This window comes from Puntigrus tetrazona, chromosome 24, assembly GCF_018831695.1.
Source record: "Puntigrus tetrazona isolate hp1 chromosome 24, ASM1883169v1, whole genome shotgun sequence".
NCBI classification, from domain to species: domain Eukaryota; kingdom Metazoa; phylum Chordata; class Actinopteri; order Cypriniformes; family Cyprinidae; genus Puntigrus; species Puntigrus tetrazona.
In genome coordinates this window covers 5,798,429-5,823,428 of record NC_056722.1, presented here as the reverse complement: position 1 = coordinate 5,823,428, position 25,000 = coordinate 5,798,429, and the positions used below count along the sequence as shown (strand labels likewise).

Sequence of the window (25,000 nt, the reverse complement as noted above, 5' to 3'; positions counted from 1 at the left end):
TCACACCAAAAGTTTAATGAATAAATAAAATACACTTCAGCAATTAAAAAAAACAATAATATGTTTATCTAAGGTCATTTTTGCTTAAAGGTATGCTTATCATCGATTACAAAGATCTTTCTGAAAACGACGTCTCTACATTCAGTAATGAAACGCCTTTAGATGAACATTAATCTCATCATTATACATCACTATTCTGTTCAGTGTCTCTCACACACACAGACGCACACACACAGACACACACACACACACAGACACACACACACAGACACAGACAGACACACACACACACAGACGCACAGACACAGACACAGACACACACACACACAGACACAGACACACACAGACGCACACACACACACACACACACACACACACACAGACACAGACACACGCACACACTTACCGTAATTCTGTCAAATAAATCATCTTCTGGATCCTTGTGTTTTATGAACAGCTTCAGATTCTTGAAAACCTGTGAAAGTCACATTAACACAAAAACACACACCGACCGGGAGTTAATGCAACATATAATCACAGAAACTCCTTCTAAAGTGTGTTTCTATACAAGCAGGGTTTTTATAAATAAAGGTCTTACATGGAGATTGTTCTCGAGATCATTTCCTTGACTTACACGCGTTCATTTAAAGAGGTTTTAAGGCTCATAAACTGCATAATAATATTAGGTTTAAACCAAGTCCAGGAAGTAGTAGCATGAATTATTCTTAAACATGAGAATCAGATTCAGTGTTGCAATGAATGATCCACAAACTGAAAAGAGAAGAGATCATTTATGAATTTAATAAATTCAGGTTATAATTATCCTATTAGCCCTCGGTAAAAATCAAGTGACAAATTATTTCATATTTTTTATTCCCACGGACAGAAATTAGTCATTACATTTAATCTGATTTTTTTTTTACATTTGATGGGTATTTACACCTTTATAAATCCATTTTAACTCAAGGTATCAATTAAATATAAGAATTTGACTCAAAAGATAATCAGTGAATCTGAATCTGGGCTGTTATACCAAGCAGCATCTGAAGAGGCATTTAGATGCATTTCCAAACGGTTTGATGCTTTTAACTGCTATTACAAATTAATTATGTTTTCATATAGTTTTGAAATAATTTAAAACATGAAAATATATGGGGGGAATAAAAGCGATTGAAAAAAGTGATTGTCACAGTGATTGAACCGAATCGTTCAAAAGACTGATTCATTCAGGAACGAAGTTCAAAAAGGAAACTGATTCTATGTCGAAAATACATACATACATTTTTAAGGGTATAAATTTATACATTTTCTGCTCCCGTGTCTTGAATCTGTGATCAATCTCACTGCTTTGTAATACACTGATTTATGCAGTGAAAGAACACACACACACACACACACACACACACACACACGTCTAGACTTCACGTAATGTATGCTTAAGCTCTGGAGGGGAGTTTTTTTTATGTTTTTTTGCGAAATACTCGCACGCCCCGACCACGGACACATCAAAGATCCGTTTTATCCTGGCAGCACCAAAGCAGGATTAATAGGATAATTATTTTACAACTTCTGTTAATGGAAAAATACAGAGGTGCTGGCCTCGAAGGCAAGTACGGCCCTGGATGAGAGGAACACATATCTAATCACACGAACACTCATTAAAAGAGTTTAAAATCAGTTCACTTTATCAAAATAAACTGCTCATTTTCAAATAGTTTAAATGCACTAAAATAAACGGTTTTGAATAGAGATAAAGACCATCATTCCTCGATTTATAAAACAAATGAAGCATTAAGTTTGAAGGAATCGTTAAAGTCAGACCTGTTTCTCCACAGGAACTTTGTTGTAGTATCGGATGGAGTCTTTTCCGAGGAAGTCGAACTCGACCACGTGTTCCTGACCGTCCAGACGCCGGTGAAGAGAGATGTGCTCGACTCTCAGAGAACAGCAGCCCACCGTATCAGCAGACTCATCATCCTTCTCATTCCCTGCCCGCAGAGCCAGCTGAACACACACACACACACACACACACACACACACACACACACACAGTGACTGATGCAGTGTTTAACCACTCTGAGTGAATGAGTCCTAAATCTGAAAGTTTCATGTTTTCGGAGCAGTATTTGCTTCAAAAAACGCATTTGCTGCTTTATGTACAGCGTTGCCATGGAAACAGATATTTTACCGCTCCTAAACAATACCTCCTAGTGGTAAAGAACAAATCTGCATCTTCATTCAGACCAACCCGAAAAGATCGAGTGAACAGCGATATGTTAAATGTTTCCTGGGATTTGTTTTAAAAACCATCAGTTTCAATGATCCAAAGATCCATAACAGAAACAGCAGAGGTTTCTGAAGAGCAGTCAGGTTCTTCCACAGAGACTCAAAGCAGGTCTCGTCTTATAAACAGAGGCAGGGTCATTTGGAATAGAAAAGGCTTCTGTCTAAACTGTTGATATAAAATAAGAAGCACTCCCTAGAATATCATTATATGCTTAAATCGGTTCATTACAGGGGTGCCAATACTTTTGTCACTAGTGTGAGACCTTGTCGATGAAGTAGATGGCGACTCCTCTCTGTCTGCTCTTCATCTCTCTGGACGTCCAGTCACGTCTGTACTGTTTTCTGATGGAGTCCACCTTCATCTTCAGCCTCCGAGCCGTCTCATACTTCTGCCAGTCCTTCTCACCCTGAACACAGACCATCATCATCATCATCATCATCCTCCTCTTCCTCAGCGAGAGCACACACACACGCACCTTGAGTTTGGAGCTGGGGTTCAGCATGATGTACTTGGGTCGTCCGTGAATGTTCTCCAGCCACGACGCCAGCCACGTGACCGTGTTATCGTGCTGCACGCGCTTCCAGCGATGACCTGCAGGGGGCTCGGGGACCTTCGAGTCTCTGCCGAGACAAACCAGACGTCCAAAAACAAACCAAAGAATCCAAACAACTCTGCAATTTCTCTCTAAACTCAGTTTTTCTGTCATTTCATAATATATACATGCATACATATGAGATAAAAATAAATAAATACGTGCTGTTGATTAACAACTTAACATTTTAAATGAAAATTAAATTGTTACGTTCTCATTTATCAACAGTGGTCAGACTCATTAATTCATAAAATCTTTACATTTTAATAATGCATCAAATTGGATAATATGCATTCTTTTTAATTTCTTTATGCAACCTGTATTTTATGATTAAGTACAAATTAATTACAAGAAACAGCAGTCATCAAATAAGTTCATAAAAACATTTTTAAATATATATTTTTTAAAAATTAAATGTGTGTGTGTGTGTGAGAGACTGTGAGTGTCTCACTGGCTGCAGCTGATGGTCATGTCCTCTGGCTGGCTGGAGTGTGTGTGTGTGTGTGTGTGTGTGTCTGTGTGTGTGTGTGTGTTTCTCTCACTGGCTGCAGCTGATGGTCATGTCCTCAGGCTGGCTGGAGTGTGTATGTCTATTTCTGTGTGTGTGTGTCTGATTCTGTGTGTGTGTGTATGTGTGTGTGTGTGTGTGTGTGTCTGTTTCTGTGTGTCTGATTCTGTGTGCGCGTGTGTGTCTCTATTTCTGTGTGTGTCTGTCTGTTTCTGTGTGTGTGTGTCTGTTTCTGTGTGTGTGTGTCTCTCACTTGCTGCAGTTGATGGTCACGTCCTCAGGCTGGATGCGTTTCTTCAGCTTGCCCATCTTGGGGTGTTCTCCTCGGCCGCGGAACAGTCCGGGCGGCTCCAGCTTGAAGTTTCCGATCTTCTCGCGGTGTCCGTCCAGCAGACAGTACCCGTACTCCTCCATCAGCCGACCGGCCTCCTCTTTCAGGACCTGATTGAGAAAGGTCAGGGGTCAGACCGATGTCCGGAGGATCCCCGGAGCGCACGGAACCGGACGAACCTGCTTCTCCTCCTTCGTCATGTTCTTACGCTCCTCAGACTTCTCCACGAAATACTTCTGCATCTGACTGAAGTCACACTTGGACAGCGTCGTGATCAGCTTCTGCTCTTCTTTGGTCATCTCCTAAACACAACTCTATTCAACTCTGTTCATTTATCACCAGGATACAAGTCTGATCACAGTCTGCTTTACATCAATAACTCAAACTAAAACTATTTTGTGTTTTATAACAAAAATCTTACATATTGTGCCTTTTAAAGGACAGTCCACCTTTTTTTAACAGGCTCAATCTCCATCTCCCCCAGAGTTAAACTCAGTTTTACCATTTTTTTAATCCATTCAGTCGATCTCCGGGTCTGGTGATAGCACTTTTAGCATAGCTTAGCATAGATCATTGAATCCAATGGGACCAGTAGCATCACGTTCAAAACTGACCACAGAGTTTAGATATTTTTACCATTTAAAACTTGACTCCTCTGTAGTATGAAAACAAACTCTTGATTATTACTCTGAATGAGAGTATAGTTCCTGGTCATATCAGCCTGGGAAAAAAAAAAAAAAAAAAAAAATCACAAGTTTAAATGTTCTTACTACACAACATAACTCCAGAAGAGTCACGTTTTAAACAGGAAAAACATCCAAACTTTTTGGTCATTTTTGAACGTGATGCTACTGGTCTAATCCGATTCAATGATCTTTGCTAAGCTATGCTAAAAATGCTATCACCAAACCCGGAGATCGGCTGATTAGATTCAAAACCGGTAAAACTTCACTCATTAAGTCTGAGGAGATGGAGAATGAGCAACTTACAAACAAGGAAAACAATTATTTTATTTAAGTGATTAAAAAACCCTATAAAACAAAGAATCAAACCAATAAAAAAGAATCTATAAATAAAATTAAACTTCTAAAACGCTTTGATGATTCAGTAACAGCAGCTGCTGGTTCCGACCTCCCTCCAGTCGCTGAAGAAGTTGTTCTGAAACACTTCTTTACTGGTGTATTCATGATCCAGCATCTTAGCGTAGAAAGTGGCGATCTCCTCCGAAGCAGGACTGAGTTTCACTGGCTGACCTGAGACACACACACACACACACACACAGACACACACACACACACACACACACACACACACACACACACACACTCTGAGAACTGCTGAATTTCTGTTACTGTCTTGTTCATCTCAGTCTGTACGAGTCTCTATGAAGAAACGCTCAAGTGTTTACCGTCATAATAAAAGCAGATGTTCTCCGGCAGCAGCTCGTATTCAGGAGGAAAATACGGGCCTTTGTGCTCCAGACTGCTCCATTTCTGAGTGTCTGATGACTTTCCTTCCTCCCACCTGATCAATCACAATAATAATAATAATAATAATAATAATAATAATAATCAACAATAATAATAATAATAATAATAATAATAATAATAATAATATGAAAGTCAATATAATCCACAGCAGGTTCTGCATTTTCAACCACTCATCTTATTGCAAGTTTAATAATATTAAAAAAAAAAAAATTATTTTCATTCAAATCTAATCTATAAATATATACAAATACATGAATAAATTATTAAAGTCAACAATTATATTTAATTCAAAATCATTTTTGCCAAGTTACCATTTAATCATTATCAAGATTTCAGATTAAAATCTAATTCCAAATAAAATGAGCTCACTTCTAAAATGATTCTGTTTAAGTTGAAGTTCAGCGTGTCAGTGTTATAATTATAATTAATGAAATGAAATAATGAAAACTGAACATAAATATAAATTCTGAGGGTCTGAACTCGTATAAACTGATGCTAGCTCGTGTAAAACAGTGTAAAACAGTGTAATCTCGCGAGCTGACCTGCAGCCTGACAGAGTTTTGGCGGCAGCGGCTCCCGCATAATAACATCTGACAGAGGAAACTTTATTACGTTCCGCTGAAATATAAATGAATCGCGAAATTAAACGCAAACATGTTTTCATTCCCAGCAGACTCGGCGGACAGGAGACACGTGCTGATCTGCGCATGCGCACTCAGAACAACGACGCTGTTCCGGGGGCGTGTCCCGCGTGTGCGCGTCCGACCAATCACAGCCGACTACAGCTCCGCGTCCTCCAAAACACTTCAGTGTTAAATATTATCACTTTATTGACTTTTTCAAATTGTCGACTTATTCTATCTATCTATCTATCTATCTATCTATCTATCTATATATATATATATATATATATATATATATATATATATATATATATATATATATATAGCAAAATTAAATTGAAAGAACTTATATGCTAACAAAAGAATAAAATCATCTCAAGTTTAATAGAAGGTCTACCACAGATTTAAAAGACTTCTCTCTCAATTCACAATTTAATAACTTTTCCCATGAGAATACCTGTTTAAATGTTTATTCTGTGGCCAAAGCGAGCTAGAAGTCCATGTTATCATTAGTTCGGTCTAATAAAGCCTATTTATTCAGATAAGTTTATTTTTTTTTTTATAAAGTATAATCTAATCTAAGCATCAGCTCAAACAATCAACGGACGATTAAAGACTACCTGAAAGAAAACAGCACACGTACCACTTCCACTTCTCAGACTCCTCGTCCTTCTTGGCCTCCTTCCCCTTCTTCTTCTCCTCCTCCTGGTTTCTGTCTTTCTTCATCTTTTTGTTCTTGTCCGTTTTGTCGTGTTCAGAACCCGTCTTTCTCCTCTTCTTCTCTGAACTCTTTTCATCTTTGACTCTCTTCTTCATCCTGACAGGCTCCTCAGATTCATCCTCCTTCAAAGTAAAGTTATTGCTCGACTTATGGCTTTCTGTCAGCAGTGATGGTTTCTATCGGCACACACCTGGGCTTCTTTCTGGATGAGACGCTCCTTGCTGCTCTTCAGCCGAGTCTGAGAATCAATCACGAGCAATTAAATAAAGATCATTAAACCCCGCAGACGAGGTCGAACACAAAGATCAAAATACCTTCTCTTTGTCATTGTTGTTGATTTCTGGAGAGTCTGACTTCTGCTGTCCATCACTTCTGGTTTAAAGAAACGGTACACTGTTTCTCGAATCAAGCAACTAATATTTTTCATTGCTTTGCAAAGTCAAACCGAGACATCTTGCCTTTCTTCAGCATCTGCTTTGACGTCCTGAGAGGACAACACACACGTTTAGATTGAAGACGAGGCGTTTCTCTTATATTTAAAGTCACACACGAGCGCTCACCTCACAGGAGTCTCCATCTCCTGCTTCACGTTTCCCTGCGCTGCTAAAACTCACGAACATCACACCACCATTTGACGAGGAACTTCACAAATAATGTTCTCAGAACGTTCCGGCAACGTTCTCTCAAAGTTATGAACAAACGTGCTTACAGTAATATTGACTGAACTTCCAGTCGGCGTTATCTGGTCTTTAATAATCTGCTTTTTGTGAAAATCTAATTATTATTTTAATGTTATAAGTTTCATAACATTTAAAAGCAGGCTCCCACATTGCTCACCAGTTTATAAAATTAATCTCATAGCCAAAAGAAATACTGTATATTTATTAATAAAATGTTCTATTAAGATTTGCATAACTGTGAAGAAAAAAAAAGTTCAGAGCACATTCAAAAGTAACGTTTCAATGCTACAATGCAAACTTTCCCGCACTTAAAAGCCCTTTGAAGTTGAGTGCTGAACTTTCAGGAACGTTTTCGTAACTTTGAGGGAACGTTATCTAAACGTTGTGAGCATGTTTTAAACGCACCTGAGTCCAGATCGCCTATCGGACCTCTTCATCTGTTAATGACAGAATCATTAGACTCACATTCAGTCACGACCTCCTGAGATTATCTTACCTGTTTTCCGTTCAGCTCCTTCTCTCTGTCTTTAGAGGAGCGTTTGGATTTCTTCTTCTCTCTGACATCAAAGACTCGAGTTAAAGTCAACATCACAGATCTCTGTTCGAGTCACGATTAAACGGATCTTTCTGACCTTCTGTCGTGTTTTTCCTTTTCCAGTTTCATCCTGTAACTTTGTACTTTCTGTAAAAGTCACTGCAAGGACAGTAAAACAGAGTCTAATCTAGCACTTCCAGTCTAATCTCAAAGCGTGGGGATCATTCGGTACCTGAGATCTTCTCAAAGCGGCATCAGAATGCATGTCACCTGTCACACCTGAAAGGTTTTAAGTTCGTCTTGCAATCAACTGCGCAAAATCAGCCCCAGCGCCACCTGCTGGAAGAAACCCACCTTAACACCCAGAAGACCTGAGGAGCATCTCAAGCAGCTTCACAAGACGTTCAGTGGTTTCTGTGATTCATTTGTACTGGATCCTGGGGAAGAGATATTCTGAAGTGGAAGCAATTTCTACATGAACAGTATTCATTCCCTTCACTGGAGTAAACCGGCTTTAAAAATCAAGCTGTGAAATGCAAACCAATAAACCTGTTCTCTTTAAATATAACACTGAGTTTTGATTTGGTGCCATTTGCATGAATAACCATTATTTCTGCAGGTTTTGGATGAGCTCAAGACCCCTTTGAGACCAAGTAAAGACGATTTAATGAGTTCTATTAATAAAAAAAACTTACTTTTTAAACCATCTTTACAAATAATTAGCTTAAGTCTTGAAGAATACAGAATTAAATTGTACTGTACCTTCGGATTGCACCGCAAACAATCCTGATGCTCGGCGTTTTCATCATTTTCCAGGACAAACCTCTAAAAGTTCTTAAATCAAGACCCATCGACTGGAAAAACAACATGATGTGAAAGAAAGGCCTCGTTTTATGAGAAACTGATGAAAATGAACTGAAACCAAACATCTGCCCATGGTCTCTAATTTAATTCCTCACTGACAGATATTTGTTCTGGTTTTAAACCTGAACTCATTCAGTTTAGCTGCATGTTTCAGAAAAGACTTCATGTGTTGTTTGCGTCGTACTCATCCTGATTTAAGGATGTTTGATATTTGCACTGAAACCCCACAGAGAGACTCATTTTAACAGTGCGTGCAATATTTAATACCTTGCCTTTGCTCTGATTAAAGGCTTCAACTTTAAGACTTCTTCAGACCATTTAAGATTACAGTGAACCAAAACAGATGCAAATTAGATCAACTCGCACTTTTATGAAACTGACTTCAGTTTTCCAGTAGAAATGACACGACTAACTGGAAGGACTAGTCTAAGCGGAGCGACCGGCCGCTGATCAACCAGGGAAGCACAAGAGCAAACCTGCGATGATTCACCAGTCTTTTATTACAGAAAAAATATCTGGATGTGTAAACCGTCACACCCTTTCGCAAGAAACGGACGGCATGGTTGACCCCAAGCTCGTTCCATCCGTCCGCCAACATCACAAATGTTCACGTGTCCAGTTTACGCTGCAAGGGCAGCAGGCGAAGGAAGAGCTCATCGTCCGTCAGCTGCCATAAATACTCAAATACATTTGGTATGAACTGTACAATAAGAGAAAACGTCTTCACCATTTACATATAAAAGAAACAATGAAAAACAGTGTAAATCATGTTCTAAAATTAGAAGAGAAAAAAAAATCTAGGGCTAGGACGCGCAATTTGTGGATCGATCCGGAACTGACTCCGAGCTTAATGTAGTTTTTAACAGCAGATGGCGCTCTGATATAGTTTTTATCCGAACGCTCCAAAGCTCAAGAAGAAGAGCGCTTGCGTGCTCAGATGAATAGTATTTGCACCTGCTTTACGACGTGAGATTAATCTAAACACAGTTTATTATAAACACCCTTGTAATTCGCTACAACCGTTTCAAACTTTATGAATGATTATTTTAGGTTCAAGTGATTTGTGTAGATTAGAGTAGTACACTTTCATAATGTGCTGCTTTCATGCACTAATTCTATTCTTGATATACTAAAAATGTTTCTATAGATAAAGTGTACTCAACTTTGCTATTTTGGGACACAATCTAAAATAAAATGCGCTTTTGACCTACTACCTGTATTTAGAGATCTTTCATAAACTAGCACACCCAAGTGTACTAGAAGTGGTGACTATATACACAAATAGCATGTCAAATGTGCATTTCATATTCACAGAATCAAAGAGGATTTTATCTACAGAATCATTTTTAGTATATTAAAACGAATAGTTCACCCACGAATGAAGATTCTGTGATCGTTTAATCACTCTGGAGTGGTTCCAAACCTGTATGAATTTCTTTGTTCTGCAGAACACAAAGGAAGATTTTTATTTTTTTTTTTTTTTAAGTTAGCAACCAGACCAGACAGTTTTGAGTCACCATTATTTTCCTACTATGGAAGTCAATGGTGACCCAAAACAGCCTGGTGACAAAATTCTTCAAAATATTGAGTAAACAGATCACAGAATCTTCATTTTTGGGTGAACTATTCCTTTAAGTATAAAATTATTACGTGAAAGAGAGCACTTCTATCATGTACTTAAAGTGCTCTACTTCTGCGCGCTCATTTATTTCATCCCGTGCGTAACTGGACTGAAGCAGAGCACGTCTGTTTCTGAAGCACGCAGCGCCATCTGCTGTTCAAAACTAAACTCGGAACGGACCGAGCGGCGACGCAGGGGTGTCTGGTCCCAGCCCCGCTCAGATCCGCTCGGTGATTACGAGCAGGCGATGGACTCCAGCTGCTGCTCGGCCTCGGCGGCCATGGCTGCGGCCTGGAGCTGCTCGGTCTCGCTCTGCAGCTGCTTGCGCTCGCTGTGCATGTTGTTCTCGTGTCTCTTCAAGTCGGACGCTTTGGCGAAGGCCTTGGTGCAGGATCCGCAGACGAAGGGCTTCTCTCCTCGGTGGCGTCGCTCGTGGTCCTTCAGGTGCGACTTGTGTTTGAAGGCCTTCTCGCACATCTGGCAGCTGAAGGGCCGCTCGTTGCTGTGCACGCGCTCGTGCTTCTTCAGGTCCGGCGCGCGGATGAACGACTTCCCGCAGGCCTCGCAGCGGTACGGCTTGAAGCCCGTGTGGATCTTCAGGTGCTCCTTTAAATGCGCCTGAGTGGTGAAGGCTTTGGTGCAGATCTCGCAGACGAAGGGCCGGTCGGCTGAGTGCAGCTTCTCGTGCTTCCTCAAGCGGTTTTCGTCGATGAAGCTCTTTCCGCAAACCTGGCACGCCAGCTGATCGCGATGGCCGTAGAGCAGATACTCGAACTTCATGTCGGCGGCGGCCGTCGTCCACCCCGGCGGCTGCTCGTCTTTAACGTCGCCCATGCTTTCGGCGAACGACAGCGTTTGGGTGTGAGCCGCCAACTCTTTAGGTTCTCCATCCATCGCTTCCACTTCTTGATCGTAGCAGCTGACTTTGTGCACTTCTTCTTGCGCGAGCTCCTTCAGTATGGCCTCCTGCACTCGTAACGCGTTATTCGGCGATTTATCCAAATCGTGATTGCCCTGAGGCTCCTCTACGATGTCGTCCGAAGGAGCGTCGTCTTGGTCTCCGAGCACCTGGACGTCGCTGTCTTGGCTCAGCGGAGGATCTTCCGCCGGAAGCCCCATTTTCACCATGTCGTACGGGAACTTTGCATTCCTGGGGTCGTTTTTCTCGTCGGGTGACATGTCGCGTTTCTGCGAGCAGAGTTTGTCTAAAAAGCGTATGCCGAGGATCTGTCCCGAGGACATCATGAGGTTGACATCCTTCTTCTTCACCGAGATCCTGGCGGTGTACATGTAATTCAGCACCTCCTCGAAGATGTCCGAGCGGATGAAGTCAATCTCGATGACGGACGAGCTGTCCACTTCGTGTTTCTTGAAGAGTTTCTTGAAGTAGTTGCTGCACGCCGCCAACACACAGCGATGCGCTCTGAACTTCACATCCTCCACCACCACCGCGATGTCGCAATGCTCGCCCTCCAAACGCTGCTCGTTCAGTAGCTTTAGAAAGATGGTCTTGTGCTCATCGTCCACATACTTCACAGTTTCGGACATGCTGGAGCGGGATCCTACGGAAAGAGCACGGAATATTGGTCAACGAATAAAAACAGCGAGGGACTCAAATAACACCCCAACACTTTTAGGATACGCCACGGAGCATCAATTAAAAATAATCATATCGCTGTCGTCACGCGAGTTCATTGAGATCGATCGCCCGCCAGCGTCTACGGTTTTTACCGATCAGTTTCTTCAATTCGTAGACATTTTAATATTACCATATTAAGTCGCATTTGAACAATTACACCAAATCACGGTACTTTTAGCCAAATAAATAGACCAATAAAGAACGAATATGAATAACGGTTTTCATGCATGTCTCACAAAACAACTGAATGAAGTCTGTACACGCATCGTTATAATAATAAGTCATTAAATCTCATTTGTGATCCCAGAGCACAGAAGCAGTGGTCAGCAGCACAGATATATCTGTAGAAATAGCTAAGAATGCATTGTAAGGGTCAAACTTATTCTTTCATGCCAAAAAATCATTGTGTTAAGTAAAGATCATGTTCCATTAATACATGTTGTAAATGTCCTACTGTAAATATTTCTAAACATATTTTTTTATTAGCAATATGAAGTTTTTTTTACTCCCTCAGATTTCCAAATAGTTGCATCTCATACAAATAGTCCTATAATAACAAACCATGCATCGATGGAAACATCATTTATTCAGCTTTCAGATGATGCACATCTCAATTAAAGTAATAAACCTTATAACTGGTTTTGTGGTCCAGGGTCACATTTCTCTACACAGATGCACTAAAACACACATTCAAACGATACCTTGATGGACACATGATGTTTGTAGTTTGCTCTGAACGACACGAAACAGGCCACAAACGTCGAAACTACTTCACTTAAACGCCTCCAAACAGACAGACTGTGTTTGCGTGTGAATAAAAGACTGCCCTGCTCTCTAAATATCGCACTCCGTCCACAAACTGAAGTTTGATGCGCCTATTTAGCCGTTTCTGCGCTAGCCCGCTTGCGCTTCTCTGGAAGCTAATCTTAGCATTAGCACATAAATCATCGCCGATGAATTTGAATCGACATTAAACGACCGAAAACGCCGAGCTCTCCGCAGCGCTTCCCGCTAGACGAGCTCGCGGAGCCGCGGAGCGCCGATCAGCACCGGAGAGCAGCGGAACGCTCGGTAAACGGGACCGCGGCGCGCTGAGGCGGATTTAGTGGCGCGAGCTGCGCGGGCCATGAGGAACACTCCCGCGCCGGGCGCGCGCAGCCATCCCGCGCAAAACATTATGCAATAATTCAGCGGCCGCTTCGGTCCGCTCCAAAAATCTAATTCTTACCTTTATTGTGCTTTATTGTGATCCACTGGGAAAGTGTGTGTTAAATGTCACGAAAGCCAGTGCAGAATTTAATACTTTGTTGTTGTGTGCGAGGCCGAGGACGAGCACAGGCGGAAGGACGCGCTGCGCAGGGTTGCCAGGTTTTCGCTATAAAACCCGCCCAATTGCTTCTCAAAACTATAGCTTTCTTTAAAATTCGCGTTCCACGGGGCACAAAAATATACAATTGATTGCAGAATAAACGTAACTGTAATCGGTTACACATACTAAGAAAGAATATATACAATACAATCATGGTTACTTATGAAAATGACCAGCGTTGTTTGATTTCTCTGCCAAATTGCATTGACTGTTTTTGTTCTTCTATAACTGTTTCATTTCCCGTTTGGGTTTATGTATATGCTTTATTTGTGCACTAATTAAATGAAGACATTAGATCTTCAGACAGACAGTATCTATTAATACTCTTATTTTAGCTGTTTAGTTAAAGCTGTTCATTCAGGGTAGTGAAACCTCTCTTACATTCATTCATTAGCATCCATTTAATAAAACAGCCTGGTCTCCTTTCTGTTACGCTTTTTGGCAGGCTTTTGACTGTGTTTCTACAACAAGTTATATGCATGTGTATCTTTAAATATTCATTGATTATTATAGTGAATGACGTCGAGTTGACCATTCCAAAATGGCGGACGCGTCAACACATCTGGATCGGTGGAATATAGCATCTATACATATCTATGCTAATTATCACGTTATCGGGGTTGCTTTAACCCTGCGGTAACAGTGCCGAAGTAGCCCGACTGCGAGGTAAAACCGAGGACTTGGCAACACTGCTGCGGAGGGCGAGTGACCGAAGCGCGTACGTAGACACGGGCACGGCTGCGTAAACGGCGCACACGGCGAGATGCGCAGGCACGCTTTTACGCAAACGGCGGAGCGCGAGCCGCACTGTGACGCGCAGGAGGAGCGAGCGCACGCGCATTTACAAGCGAACGCGAGGATTAGGATCCAGTCGTTTGTAGGATCTGAACCGTTCACCGACCGAACAAAAAAGCTCCACGTTTTATTGCTTCTTAGTTTTGGTTTGCAGCGTAAAACCACCAGGTGATTAAATATATATATATAAGAAATAAATCGTATTGCACTTAAAGGGACAGTACACCCCTAAATACGTTCTGTCATTATTTACTTGCCCTCATTTCATTACAAACAAATTAGTCTTTTTTTTTCCTTAAGTCATACAGATTAGGAATGACATGATGTTGTGTAAAGCAGTATTGATTTTTCATTTCTGGGCGAACTATCCCTTTGGTGGGGTGGATTATAATGTTTTTGGGGTTTTTTTCCATGGTACTTAGTAATTGCCATGTTCCTGCATCATATTTATGGTACACCTAACAGATTACACTTGTATTACCATCAGCGCATGTCCAAAAACATGATATTCAAAAACAATGGCAATTCCTATACCATAGCATTACAAGTCACAGTCAATACTTCAAGTATTATTTCAAAATAACACTAAAGGCCTATTGTGCGCAAGTCTTTAAATATCAAATTTCTGTGAAATACACAACTATATAACATCTAGTGTAAGACAAAAATGTATTAGCTCTTTGAATTAGTTTATTGAAATGTTAAGTAAGAAATGCTATGATGAATGCGTGTTCTCTTCATTCGTGTCTCAATGCAAAGGGATGAATGGAAACTGCAAAATGATCAGAAATGGAATCGAGATTTTATTGGAGTTGCTTGAGTGAGAAACAGTCAGCAGGGCGGCGACACGGCATTGGAAAACAAACAAGGACATAAACACACATGGGCTTGGTCTGTACAGTTTAAGGCTCAGATGTGGCACTCTGGGCAGGGAGGACTCTGGGATTGATTTTGCAGGGCAGCGATCGTCATTACAGCAGCTCTCGGAGAGCTTCATTCCTCTAAGCTCAATGTTCACAAGTGACAGTTCTCAAAAAGAAACAGGAACAGGTGTGTGATTCAAGTAAAAACAACATAACACGTCTCTAACATACATGTGTGGCATATTCATATCCTCGTAATGAACGTGTGTCATATGCAACGTGAGCAGATCGGAGATGAGCCGACGGAGCGTGGATGGCACATCTTTGCGCGATTAAATATTGTGCAAAGTTCGTCCTTTTTTAAAGTGAGCAGGAATCAGTAGAATAAATAAATGTAGATATCTGCAACCGTTATATTTCTTCTCACACATACTCTTCGGTCCTCTTATGACGAGCTCGTGGTTTGACTATGCACTGCGCTCATATAGTATTTACTAAAAGGTCTATATACTGTAGTCTCCTCACAAAAAGCAGAATTGTTCCCTTGTCATGCAGTAACAGTGATCCAGTGCGGCGCCTGTAAGCATGTGTGTGTGTGTGTGTGTGTGTGTGTGTGTGTGTGTTACTCCAGACGTGTTCAGATGACGTTCGCTGCGATTCGTTCATTGATGCTGCTGTTCCTGTGTTGATTTCTCTGAAGCATCCTTCCTTTTCCACAGCATGAACACACGAGTTCCTCCAGAAAGCGTGAAGATGATGTTAATCCTGAAAATAAATCAAACGGAACATTCGGTCAGGAACAGGAACACGCAGTGAAGGAACAGAAAGAACCTTCAGAGGAGCCAAGCTTGAGTCTATCGGTGATGATGTCAAACATGTCATGCATTTCAAAGAACGTAAAAACTCAGTAACATGCCTCCATTTCAACATTATCTCACTGAAACTGAAGATCTACATTTTCCTCAGGAAAATGTCGGTGGTGTTTCCGGCGCAACAATGACGAAGGCATTGTTATGCGGTTTGTGTCTATGTGGTGTACAGCGCGGTTGCTATGGTAATCTGCTTTGATGTCAGGGTGTTTTTGGGTGGTTACCTTGTGGTTGCTAGGATTGTTATGGTGTTCTGGTTGGTTGCTAGGGTTGTTTTGGATGTTATAAGTGGGAACTATGGTTGTTATAGTGTTCTGGGTACGTGTTAGAGTATTCTAGATGGTGTTATGGGGGGTAACTCTGTGGTTGCTAGGGTTGTTTTGGCTGGTTATCAGGGTATTCCGGATTGTTTCTAGGGTTGTGGTGTTCTGGTTGGTTGCTAGGGTTGTTTTGGATGTTTGGGTCTTATGGGTGGTAACTATGTGATTGTTATGGTTGGTATAGTGTTCTGGGTACTTGTTGGAGTGCTCTAGATGGTTGCTAGGGTGTTATTGGTGGTAACTCTGTGGTTGCTAGGGTTGTTTTGGCTGTTTTTAGGGTATTCCGGATTGTTTCTAGGGTTGTGGTGTACTGGTTGGTTGATAAGGTGTTCTGTGTGGTTACTATATAGTTGCTAAGGTAGTTTTGTTCTGGGTGTTGTTAGGGTGATCTGGACAGATGCTGTGTGGTTGCTCTGGTGTTATGGGTAGATACTATGGGGTCGTGGGCTGTTGCTATGTGGTTGCTATGATGTCCTGGGTTTTTGCTAGTTAACTCTGAGTGGATACTCAGATTCAACACCATTAATCTCAGTGAGTGTCATCATGTGGTCACATGACTCATGGAGATGTTCTGCAGTACCGCTCGCTACCAGCAGAATGCAGTGTGATCAACCACGTCTGCTCCCGATCTCACACAATCATATGTTTCTGTTAGAGGTGTGAGTAGTTAGTTCACACTCTGAAAGCATAAGTCAGACGTCTGCAGATGTAAACAGCCAAAGCGGCATTGGTGTTAGAACAGCAGCCAATAGCAGCGCTCCAAAGCGCAGCACAGCAGCCAATCAGCTCGCAGTCAGCCAAGCCTACTCAAGCTGTGATTGGCTGTGGTCTTACCTGCATCACTCCTCCGGCGTGATCTCCGTCTCTTTATGCACCACCACTTTGGTCACTGACATGTCGGGATGTTGTTCTTTAGCCTCTTTAATGGCCTGAGCCAGAGCCTGACCCACAGTGACACCACATTGTCATCACAGGCCACACCCCCAGCACATATATTAACATCACAGGCCACACCCCCAACACACAAATCACTATCACAGGCAATGCCACACCAACATCATCAGCATCATCACTGGCCACACCCCTTAACACACAAACCATCATAGACCACGCCCTCAACACGCACTTCATCATCACAGGCCACACCCCAACACATCACCATCAAAGGCCACGCCCCAGCACACACACATTACCATCACAGGCCACACCCCAACACACACGCCATCATAGACCACGCCCTCAGCACACACTTCATCATCACAGGCCACACCCCCAACACACATCACCATCAAAGGCCACGCCACAACACACACTACCATCACAGACCACACCCCAAAACACACCCCATCATAGACCACGCCCTCAACACTCGCATCACCATCACAGGCCACACACACCATCATAGACCACACCCTCAACACTCACACACACACATCATCACACTCATGCCTTTTAATACCCACACTTCATCACAAGCCATGCCCCAACACACACATCCCCAACATAGGAAACACCTCCTAACACACACACACCATCACACCCATGCCACTCAACACCTAAACTCCATCACAGGCCACACCCTCAACATTCACACATCACAATCACAGGCCACGCCCCCAACAAATACCAACATCAGTCTAAGCTCCTCAACATCCACTCCTCATCAGAGGCCACGCCCCTCAACAACACACACATCAACACAGGCCACACCCACACCATATCCACAGGCCACGCCCCACACTTGCCCCCAACATGCACACATCACAATCACAGGCCACGCCCCTCAACATCACATACCACGCCCCCAACTACTACTGTCAGAATTATGGTAAAAAATTGATGTAAACTGCTGAATCCAGTCATAGAGTTCATACAGGATCATTCTACAAATACAAATCATCAGCTCATCAACTTTTAGTCTGTTACAGCGATACAGTCAATTTTCTGAACTAAAATCCAGTATGCGTGTAAAGATGTGTAATATTTTTATTTCTATTTATCTATTTATCTTACAGGATGTAAACTCTTAGAGAACAAGTTAAAGTCTTATATTATAATATTACTTTTATGTTTTATGTTTGTTTACAGGATGATCTTTAAATGTCAACATTATTACCATGATGTTTTTTGTAGAACTTTCATGAAACAGATCTGAAGAGAAATTTCTGGAAACAGCAGCATCTGACAGAATGACCCTGAAGAACCTGATTAAAGCCTCAGTGAAGCTCTCACCTCGTCATGATCGATGTCTGCGTCTCCTGAGATCACGATTCTCTTCTCAATCCGTGTTTCTGAGATTCCACCCTTCACTGTCTGTCACACACACACACACACACACACACACACACACACACACACACACACACACACACACACACAGAGAGAGAGAGAGACGTTAGGACAGTCATCCGGTTGTTCTGGTGGTCATCTTGGTGATGTGTGTGTGTGTGTGTGTGTGTGTGTGTGTGTGTGTGTGTGTGTGTGTGTGTGTGTGTGTGTGTGTGTGGTCAGTACCTGTGGTGATGTGTGTGTGTGTGTGTGGTGTGTGTGTGTGTGTGTACTGTAGTGTGTGTGTGTGTGTGTGTGTGTGTGTGTGTGTGTACAGTGATGTGTGTGTGTGTGTGTGTGTGTGTGTGTGTGTGTGTGTGTGTGTGGTCAGTACCTTGGTGATGTGTGTGGTGGTGGTGGTGCTGGTGGTCTCTGAGGTGATGGTGTGTGTGTGGTCAATGTCTCCATGGTGAGCGATACACTCAAACACAGCGTCAGGACGATTTCATGTCTCTTCATTCAAAATACACTCAAAATGTGAAATATGTTTCAGATTTAAATGAGCTGTTTTCTCTGTGAATGTGTGTTAAAGTGTACTTTATTTCTGTGAAGCGCAGATGAATTTTCAGCATCATTACAGAAATGGTAATAATATACTGATTGGTCTGGGCATTTCAGCAGATTATTCCAACATAAATGTTGTCTCCATATATTATTTCCCTGAATAAAAAGTAGCATATACTAAATCAAAAACACAGCGTCAGTACGATTTTATGGTCTCTTCATTCAAAATACACTCAAATGAATGAAATATGTTTCAGATTTAAATCAGCTATTTTCTCAGTGAATGTTCATCTTGAGAACGTTTCCTCTTTATTTCTGTGAAGCGCAGATGAATTTTCAGCATCATTACAGAAATCATAATAATATACTGATTCACTGCTCGACAAACATTTCTGATTATTATCAGTGTTAAAAACAGTTAAATGTTGAAAACAGTATAATATATTATTTATATTGAATAAAAAGTATTTACATATACTAAATCAAATAACAGCATTTATGTGAAGTAGAAATCTTTACTGGCCCTTTTGATCCATTTAATGCATCCTTGATGAATAAAAGTATTAATTTCTTTTTAAGATGATCTTTATATAGTTACTCAGATGCTAAACAGTTCATCTTGAGACACGTTTCCTCTCTCTGCCGTCCTGAAGGAGTGTGTGTCACGTGTTCTACGGTGTGTTTGTGGATGAGAGACACACACCTGTAGGGACTCGTACGTGATGGTCTTCATCTCCGTCTGGATCACAGGAGTGTCCGAGTCTCCTGAGAGAGTCCTGGAGAAACTCACCACACCTGACTGAGAGAGAGAGAGGAGACTAGTCACACACACACACACACACACACACACACACACACACACAGTCACTGCTCTAGTCTACAACAATTAGGTAATCAGATAAATTAATAATCACTGATTCCCAAAAATTAATGGAAACAAACACTGGGAGAAAGTCGAGGAGGAATGAGGAGTTCTGGAGAGAAGAGAACCAACACAAGATCTTCTGAAGCAGCTGCAGCGTCACATCTGACTTATTAATCATTAATACCATGATACCTGATCACTCCACACACACACACACACACACACACACACACACACACACACACACACACACACACACACACACACACACACACACACACACACACACACACACACACACACACACACACACACACACACACACACACACACACACACACACACACACACACACACACACACACACACACACACACACACACACACACACACACACACACACACACACACACACACACACACACACACACACACACACACACACACACACACACACACACACACACACACACTCACACACACACACACACACACACACACACACACACACACACACACACACACACACACACACACACACACACACACACACACACACACACACACACACACACACACACACACACACACACACACACACACACACACACACACACACACACACACACACACACACACACACACACACACACACACACACACACACACACACACACACACACACACACACACACACACACACACACACACACACACACACACACACACACACACACACACACACACACACACTCACACACACACTCACTTACACACACACACACACACACACACACACACACACACACACACACACACATACTTTCTCTCTCTTTCTCACATACACACACTCTCTCTCTTCCTCTCTCTTCCTCTCTCTCTCTCACACACACACACACACACATGCACACACACATACACACACTCACACACACACACTCTCACACACACATACTTTCTCTCTCTTTCTCACACACTCTCTCTTCCTCTCTCTCTCTCTCTTTCTCACATACACACACTCTCTCTCTCACACACACATTCTCTCTCTCTCTCACACACTCTCTCTCTTCCTCTCTCTCTCTCTCTCTCTCTCTCTCTCACACACACACACTATATGCCGGTGCTAGTGAGGAGAGGTCAGATGTTGTGGGGTTTCAGGTTTGGGGTCACGAGGTCACGAGGTTGTGAGGTCACCTCTGAACCGGCGGTCAGTTCTACCTCCCCACAGTGACCCTCAGCTACACCCCTCTGCTCGGAGGGGCTCCTGCTGGGCTCCTGCTCCTCCTCCTCCTCATCATCATCATCATCATCGGTGGACAGAGAGAAGCTCTCTCCTCCAGACTCACTGTCGCTCTGGGGCGGGGCCTCCGTGGGGCCCGAGTGTGTGAGGGGCCCCGAGAAGTGAGCCGAGTTCACACTGCTGGAGTCGCTGGAGTCGGGCTCCGACTCGGACTCGGACTCGTCGAGGGCCCGCACTGAGCTCAGCGGCTCCACACATGCTACACACGCTTGATAATACAGCGCAGGCTCCCAGGGGCCCTCCGGAGGCTCGGGTACCTGAGGCTGATCCTCCGCCGGGGGCCGCTCCTCGTCTTCAGCCGGACGACTCTCTGAGGACTGACAGAGAAAACAGAACATGAGCAGAACTTTCATGTCTAGGTAATAAAGTACACAGCAAATATGCTTTACTCTTTATTTAGATTTTTGTCAAGTAAAAATAAAAAAATTCTAAATTAACAATTAGCATTTTATTTATATTTAAATCTTTTATATTTTATATATTTTTATATTTTTTTATATTTACATTTAATTTTCTTTTTATATACATTTTTTTCATTTTTAATAACTTTTATTTATCTATATATTTTTAAAATTTGTAATAAATAGCTATTATTTTATTACAGAGTAAGAAAACATTTATGGAAACGTGATTTTTTTAGTTTTAAAAAAAAAGAAAACGTATTTTGCTTCACCACAAAATGTATCTTGATTTAAGAATAATTAGACATTTATACTGGAAAAGACAAAGACGTTTAGGAAGCGCTCGTCCATTTAGTTTATCTGGTAAATATATTTTTGATGAATAATATAAATATATTGTTGATGAAAGTATCTCCGAGGTGTCTGACTAAAACCTTCAATATAAGCAGTTCTTTTTCCGTCTCTGAAAACGAGCGTCGAGACCAAATGAAGGATAGATCTTTACAAACTGTCTGTCTTTGTGACTGTGCTCTTAATAAGAGCGGAGATGAGAGCTGCACCTGTATCGTGACCGCAGACGCAGACGCAGACGCAGACGCAGACGCAGACGCAGACGGAGCCCAGCTGCGAGTCGACTGCAAGAGCGCCGTGAGCTCAGGAGACATCTCATCAAAACTGGGCTTAGGCTGAACACAGAGAGAAACACAGCGTTAAACACACACACACACACACACACACGCACACACACACACACACACACACACACACACACACACGCACGCACACACACACACACACACACAGAGCATTCTGGGTAACTCAGGGAGTGAAGGGGCTCATTTAGGGCTTATTCATAAGAGAACACCTGCTTGCGCTGTATGTGCATCCTGCAGAGAATTACCTTTAGAATTGAAGAAATCAAACTAATGCAATTATTAGCATCAGACTTCCAGGCTGCATGAATCGTTTCTGAGCCGAACGCAGCAGTGACATGCAGTGAGGTGTTTCGCTCAGAGAAGGATTCAAGCGGCTCAATAAGATAATAAAGGTTCGTCCAGCAGGCGGCGCTCACACCGTACTGATGTTCATGTGCAGAACACAGCTTTACTTCTTCTTTGGTGCTTCACCGGCAGATTTATTACGGTTTTATTAGTCTGCGTCTGAAGACAAGGACAGCTCGCTTTCATAAAGAGCAGGCTCGTTCAAAGAGTTCAACGCTGCGAACTCTCACAAGAAACAAGACGTATACACAAAGCTCTTACTAAGCATTTCCGGCTTATTTTGCCTGACTTTTCCACCTAAACGATTTAAAGTCAAGACAAACACCTACTTGAGAACCCCTATGAGACATGAAGTCTTATTTTTGGATAAAAGTGAGTTTAAGCCTAAAAAAAGGAAAATATCTGTCCTTCGTGAACTTAATAAATGATACTACGACAAAGAAAACCTTGGTGAATGAGTAACTGAAGTAAATAAATGAGATTTAAGAATGTTTGGATCAGATTCACATTTTTATATTGAGGGCCAAAAATCAGTTCAAATGTATTCAATTTGTTTATTAAATATTTAATAAAGTTTTTGAACGGAAATTTTTCAATTTTTTTACTATTTAAAATAGCTGCTTTCTTTAAAAAAATTTCAAATACAATTTATGATTTCAATGAATGATTTTCAGTGATTTCAGCATTCAGAAATCATTATAATATTCTTATATACTGCTCAAAAAACATTTGTTATTATTATTATTATTATTATTATTATGTTGAAAACGGAGTAGAATTTTGGATCTTTTGTAACGTCTTTATCATTTTTACATTTAATCTTTCCTGCTAAATGAAAGCATTGATTTCTTTTTTAGTGTATAATCTTACACATCTTTTTATATCAGATAAGCTGATATTTGGATCCTGAAAAATGCTCCACTGTTTTTAATATCGATGATAACAGTAATAATAATAATCATAAATGTTTGTCGAGCAGCGAATCTGTATATTATTATGATTTCTGCAATTCACAGAAATAAATTAGCAGCTAAATTAAAACAGCTGTTTTAATATGAAAAATATTTAACAATATTACTTTGGATCAAATAAATGCAGGCTTGTTGAGCAGAAGAACCTTTGACTGGTTGCGTATGTGCCTACTTTTTATTACTATATTTTTAATTTTGTATTTTTTTCTTCCTGTTGTGACGCACTTTGAAGTCGGCTTGATAAAGCTAGACCTCATCTAGCTCGTGACGAAGACCTCGTGATCTCTGAAGATAAAAGACACTCTCTTATGAATATCCCTCATAAATCCAGCAGCAGCCAGAGCAAAACAAAGACGCCGCCGTTCCTCAGGGACTAAAGCAAAGCAGCAGCATTCTCCAAAACAACGGCGACTCTCCGGCTCAAAACAACAAACGGCGACAGCAAATTCCAGCCGGAGGGATTTGCGTCAGACCAAAACAACCCAACGCAAGTCAGGAGCGCGTGGAGCTCTGGCTTCGGAGTTCGTCGGAGACCTCAAAGCCAGGCCGAGGAGAAGCGAGCCGCCGGAGAACCCTACCACTCGAGCCGTCGGAGATCTGCTGAGATCCACCGGAGAGCGCAGCGGCACCCCTCTGGACTCGGAGAAACCTTCCAGAGATCCTTCCAGAGATCCGGCGGACGGCGGCGCGCTCGAGACCGACAGGAACCTGTAGCCGGCCGCGTGTTTCTTCTCGGGAACCTTCGGAGGAACTTTAGGAGGTACTTTAGGAGGAGCATCCTCTGAAGAACCGACCTTTATGGGTTCAACCTTTCCTTGGACCACCGTAGAAACCTTCTCTGGTACCTTCGGAGGAACTTTCTTCAGGGAGACCTCTTCAGATACGATGGGCGACGGTTTTTCTGGAGAAGCGTCTTGTACTTTGGTGGAAACCTTTTCTGGAAGCGTCGGAGAAACCTCTTCAGATACAACAGACGGGGGTTTTTCTGGAGAAGACCTTTCCTGCGTCGCTGTAGGAAACTTTTCTGGACTTTTCTTTGGAGAAACCGCTTCAGATGCAATCAAGGAAGGCTTTTCCGGAGGGGACGTTTCTTGTACTGTGATGGAAACCTTCACTGGTATCTTGGAAGGAGTTCTCCTTGGAGAAACCTCTTCAGTTACGATGGGAAATTGTTTTTCTTGGATTGCTGCAGGAACCTTTTCTGAAGGAGAAACCTCTTCAGGTTTTTCTGTCTCCTGGATTACGGTAGGAACCTTTTCTGGAGTCTTAGGAGGAGGAAGCTCTTCAGATTGGACGGACGAGGGTTTTCCTGGACGTTGTTCTTGCGCTACGGTAGAAACCTTCTCTGGTATCTTACGAGAAACCCTTTCTGCTTGGACCGGAGGAAGTTTATCGGGTTCAAACGGAGGAACCTTGTTTATAATGACCCACCCGTCAGACTCCTACACATAACACACAAAGATGATGTTAGCAGACCGGAGGAAAAGCAGCGTTAGTCACGCCTGATCCGTGAAGACAGAGAC

General features: G+C 42.1%; 3 protein-coding genes across 16 annotated transcripts in view; all 3 read right to left on the bottom strand.

Moving 5' to 3' along the window:
• The window catches only part of top1mt (DNA topoisomerase I mitochondrial), an 18,752-nt gene extending 10,008 nt beyond the window's left edge, over positions 1 to 8,744 (bottom strand). Inside the window, exons 1-18 of one of the 8 annotated variants that reach the window (XM_043226381.1) lie at positions 8,530 to 8,743; positions 8,000 to 8,204; positions 7,865 to 7,926; positions 7,729 to 7,789; positions 7,638 to 7,669; positions 7,113 to 7,155; positions 7,011 to 7,036; positions 6,867 to 6,924; positions 6,743 to 6,790; positions 6,475 to 6,674; positions 5,127 to 5,242; positions 4,850 to 4,971; positions 3,898 to 4,020; positions 3,641 to 3,828; positions 2,763 to 2,907; positions 2,550 to 2,693; positions 1,822 to 2,004; positions 407 to 475 (exon numbers count right to left, since the gene is read on the bottom strand). In XM_043226381.1, the coding sequence (XP_043082316.1) occupies positions 407 to 475; positions 1,822 to 2,004; positions 2,550 to 2,693; positions 2,763 to 2,907; positions 3,641 to 3,828; positions 3,898 to 4,020; positions 4,850 to 4,971; positions 5,127 to 5,242; positions 6,475 to 6,674; positions 6,743 to 6,790; positions 6,867 to 6,924; positions 7,011 to 7,036; positions 7,113 to 7,155; positions 7,638 to 7,669; positions 7,729 to 7,789; positions 7,865 to 7,896 (1,590 nt within the window). In that variant the 5' untranslated portion in view covers positions 7,897 to 7,926; positions 8,000 to 8,204; positions 8,530 to 8,743. Of the gene's footprint in view, positions 1 to 406; positions 476 to 1,821; positions 2,005 to 2,549; positions 2,694 to 2,762; positions 2,908 to 3,640; positions 3,829 to 3,897; positions 4,021 to 4,849; positions 4,972 to 5,126; positions 5,243 to 5,750; positions 5,911 to 6,474; positions 6,675 to 6,742; positions 6,791 to 6,866; positions 6,925 to 7,010; positions 7,037 to 7,112; positions 7,156 to 7,637; positions 7,670 to 7,728; positions 7,790 to 7,864; positions 8,205 to 8,529 lie in introns of those variants that run through there. The other 7 variants (XM_043226382.1, XM_043226380.1, XM_043226385.1 and 4 more) reach the window with 7 other exon arrangements.
• Positions 8,745 to 9,111: 367 nt separating this feature from the next.
• zbtb14 (zinc finger and BTB domain containing 14) lies at positions 9,112 to 13,273 on the bottom strand. 2 transcript variants are annotated; one of them, XM_043226390.1, is made up of 2 exons: positions 13,120 to 13,273; positions 9,112 to 11,814 (listed from the first exon to the last, which is right to left on the bottom strand). In XM_043226390.1, exon 2 carries the CDS (start codon positions 11,798 to 11,800, stop codon positions 10,487 to 10,489), a length of 1,314 nt encoding a protein of 437 aa, XP_043082325.1. In that variant the 5' UTR covers positions 11,801 to 11,814; positions 13,120 to 13,273; the 3' UTR covers positions 9,112 to 10,486. The 2 variants fall into 2 exon arrangements, with proteins under 2 accessions (XP_043082325.1, XP_043082324.1); XM_043226389.1 differs by lacking the exon at positions 13,120 to 13,273 and adding an exon at positions 12,593 to 13,027.
• Positions 13,274 to 14,838: 1,565 nt separating this feature from the next.
• The window catches only part of epb41l3a (erythrocyte membrane protein band 4.1-like 3a), a 43,595-nt gene continuing 33,433 nt past the window's right edge, over positions 14,839 to 25,000 (bottom strand). For 5 of the 6 annotated variants that reach the window (XM_043226657.1, XM_043226655.1, XM_043226653.1 and 2 more), the window contains 4 exons: positions 24,056 to 24,919; positions 22,066 to 22,191; positions 21,362 to 21,421; positions 19,320 to 19,738 (listed from right to left, as the gene is read on the bottom strand). In XM_043226657.1, coding sequence (XP_043082592.1) covers positions 19,538 to 19,738; positions 21,362 to 21,421; positions 22,066 to 22,191; positions 24,056 to 24,919 — 1,251 coding nt within the window. In that variant the 3' untranslated portion in view covers positions 19,320 to 19,537. Of the gene's footprint in view, positions 15,684 to 16,941; positions 17,049 to 18,339; positions 18,421 to 18,769; positions 18,857 to 19,319; positions 19,739 to 21,361; positions 21,422 to 22,065; positions 22,192 to 24,055; positions 24,920 to 25,000 lie in introns of those variants that run through there. The other variant, XM_043226658.1, reaches the window with a different exon arrangement.

Coding starts and splice junctions, on each gene's coding strand:
- zbtb14 (XM_043226390.1), bottom strand. CDS start 11,800: ATGTCCGAAACTGTGAAGTATGTGGACGATGAGCACAAGACCATCTTT.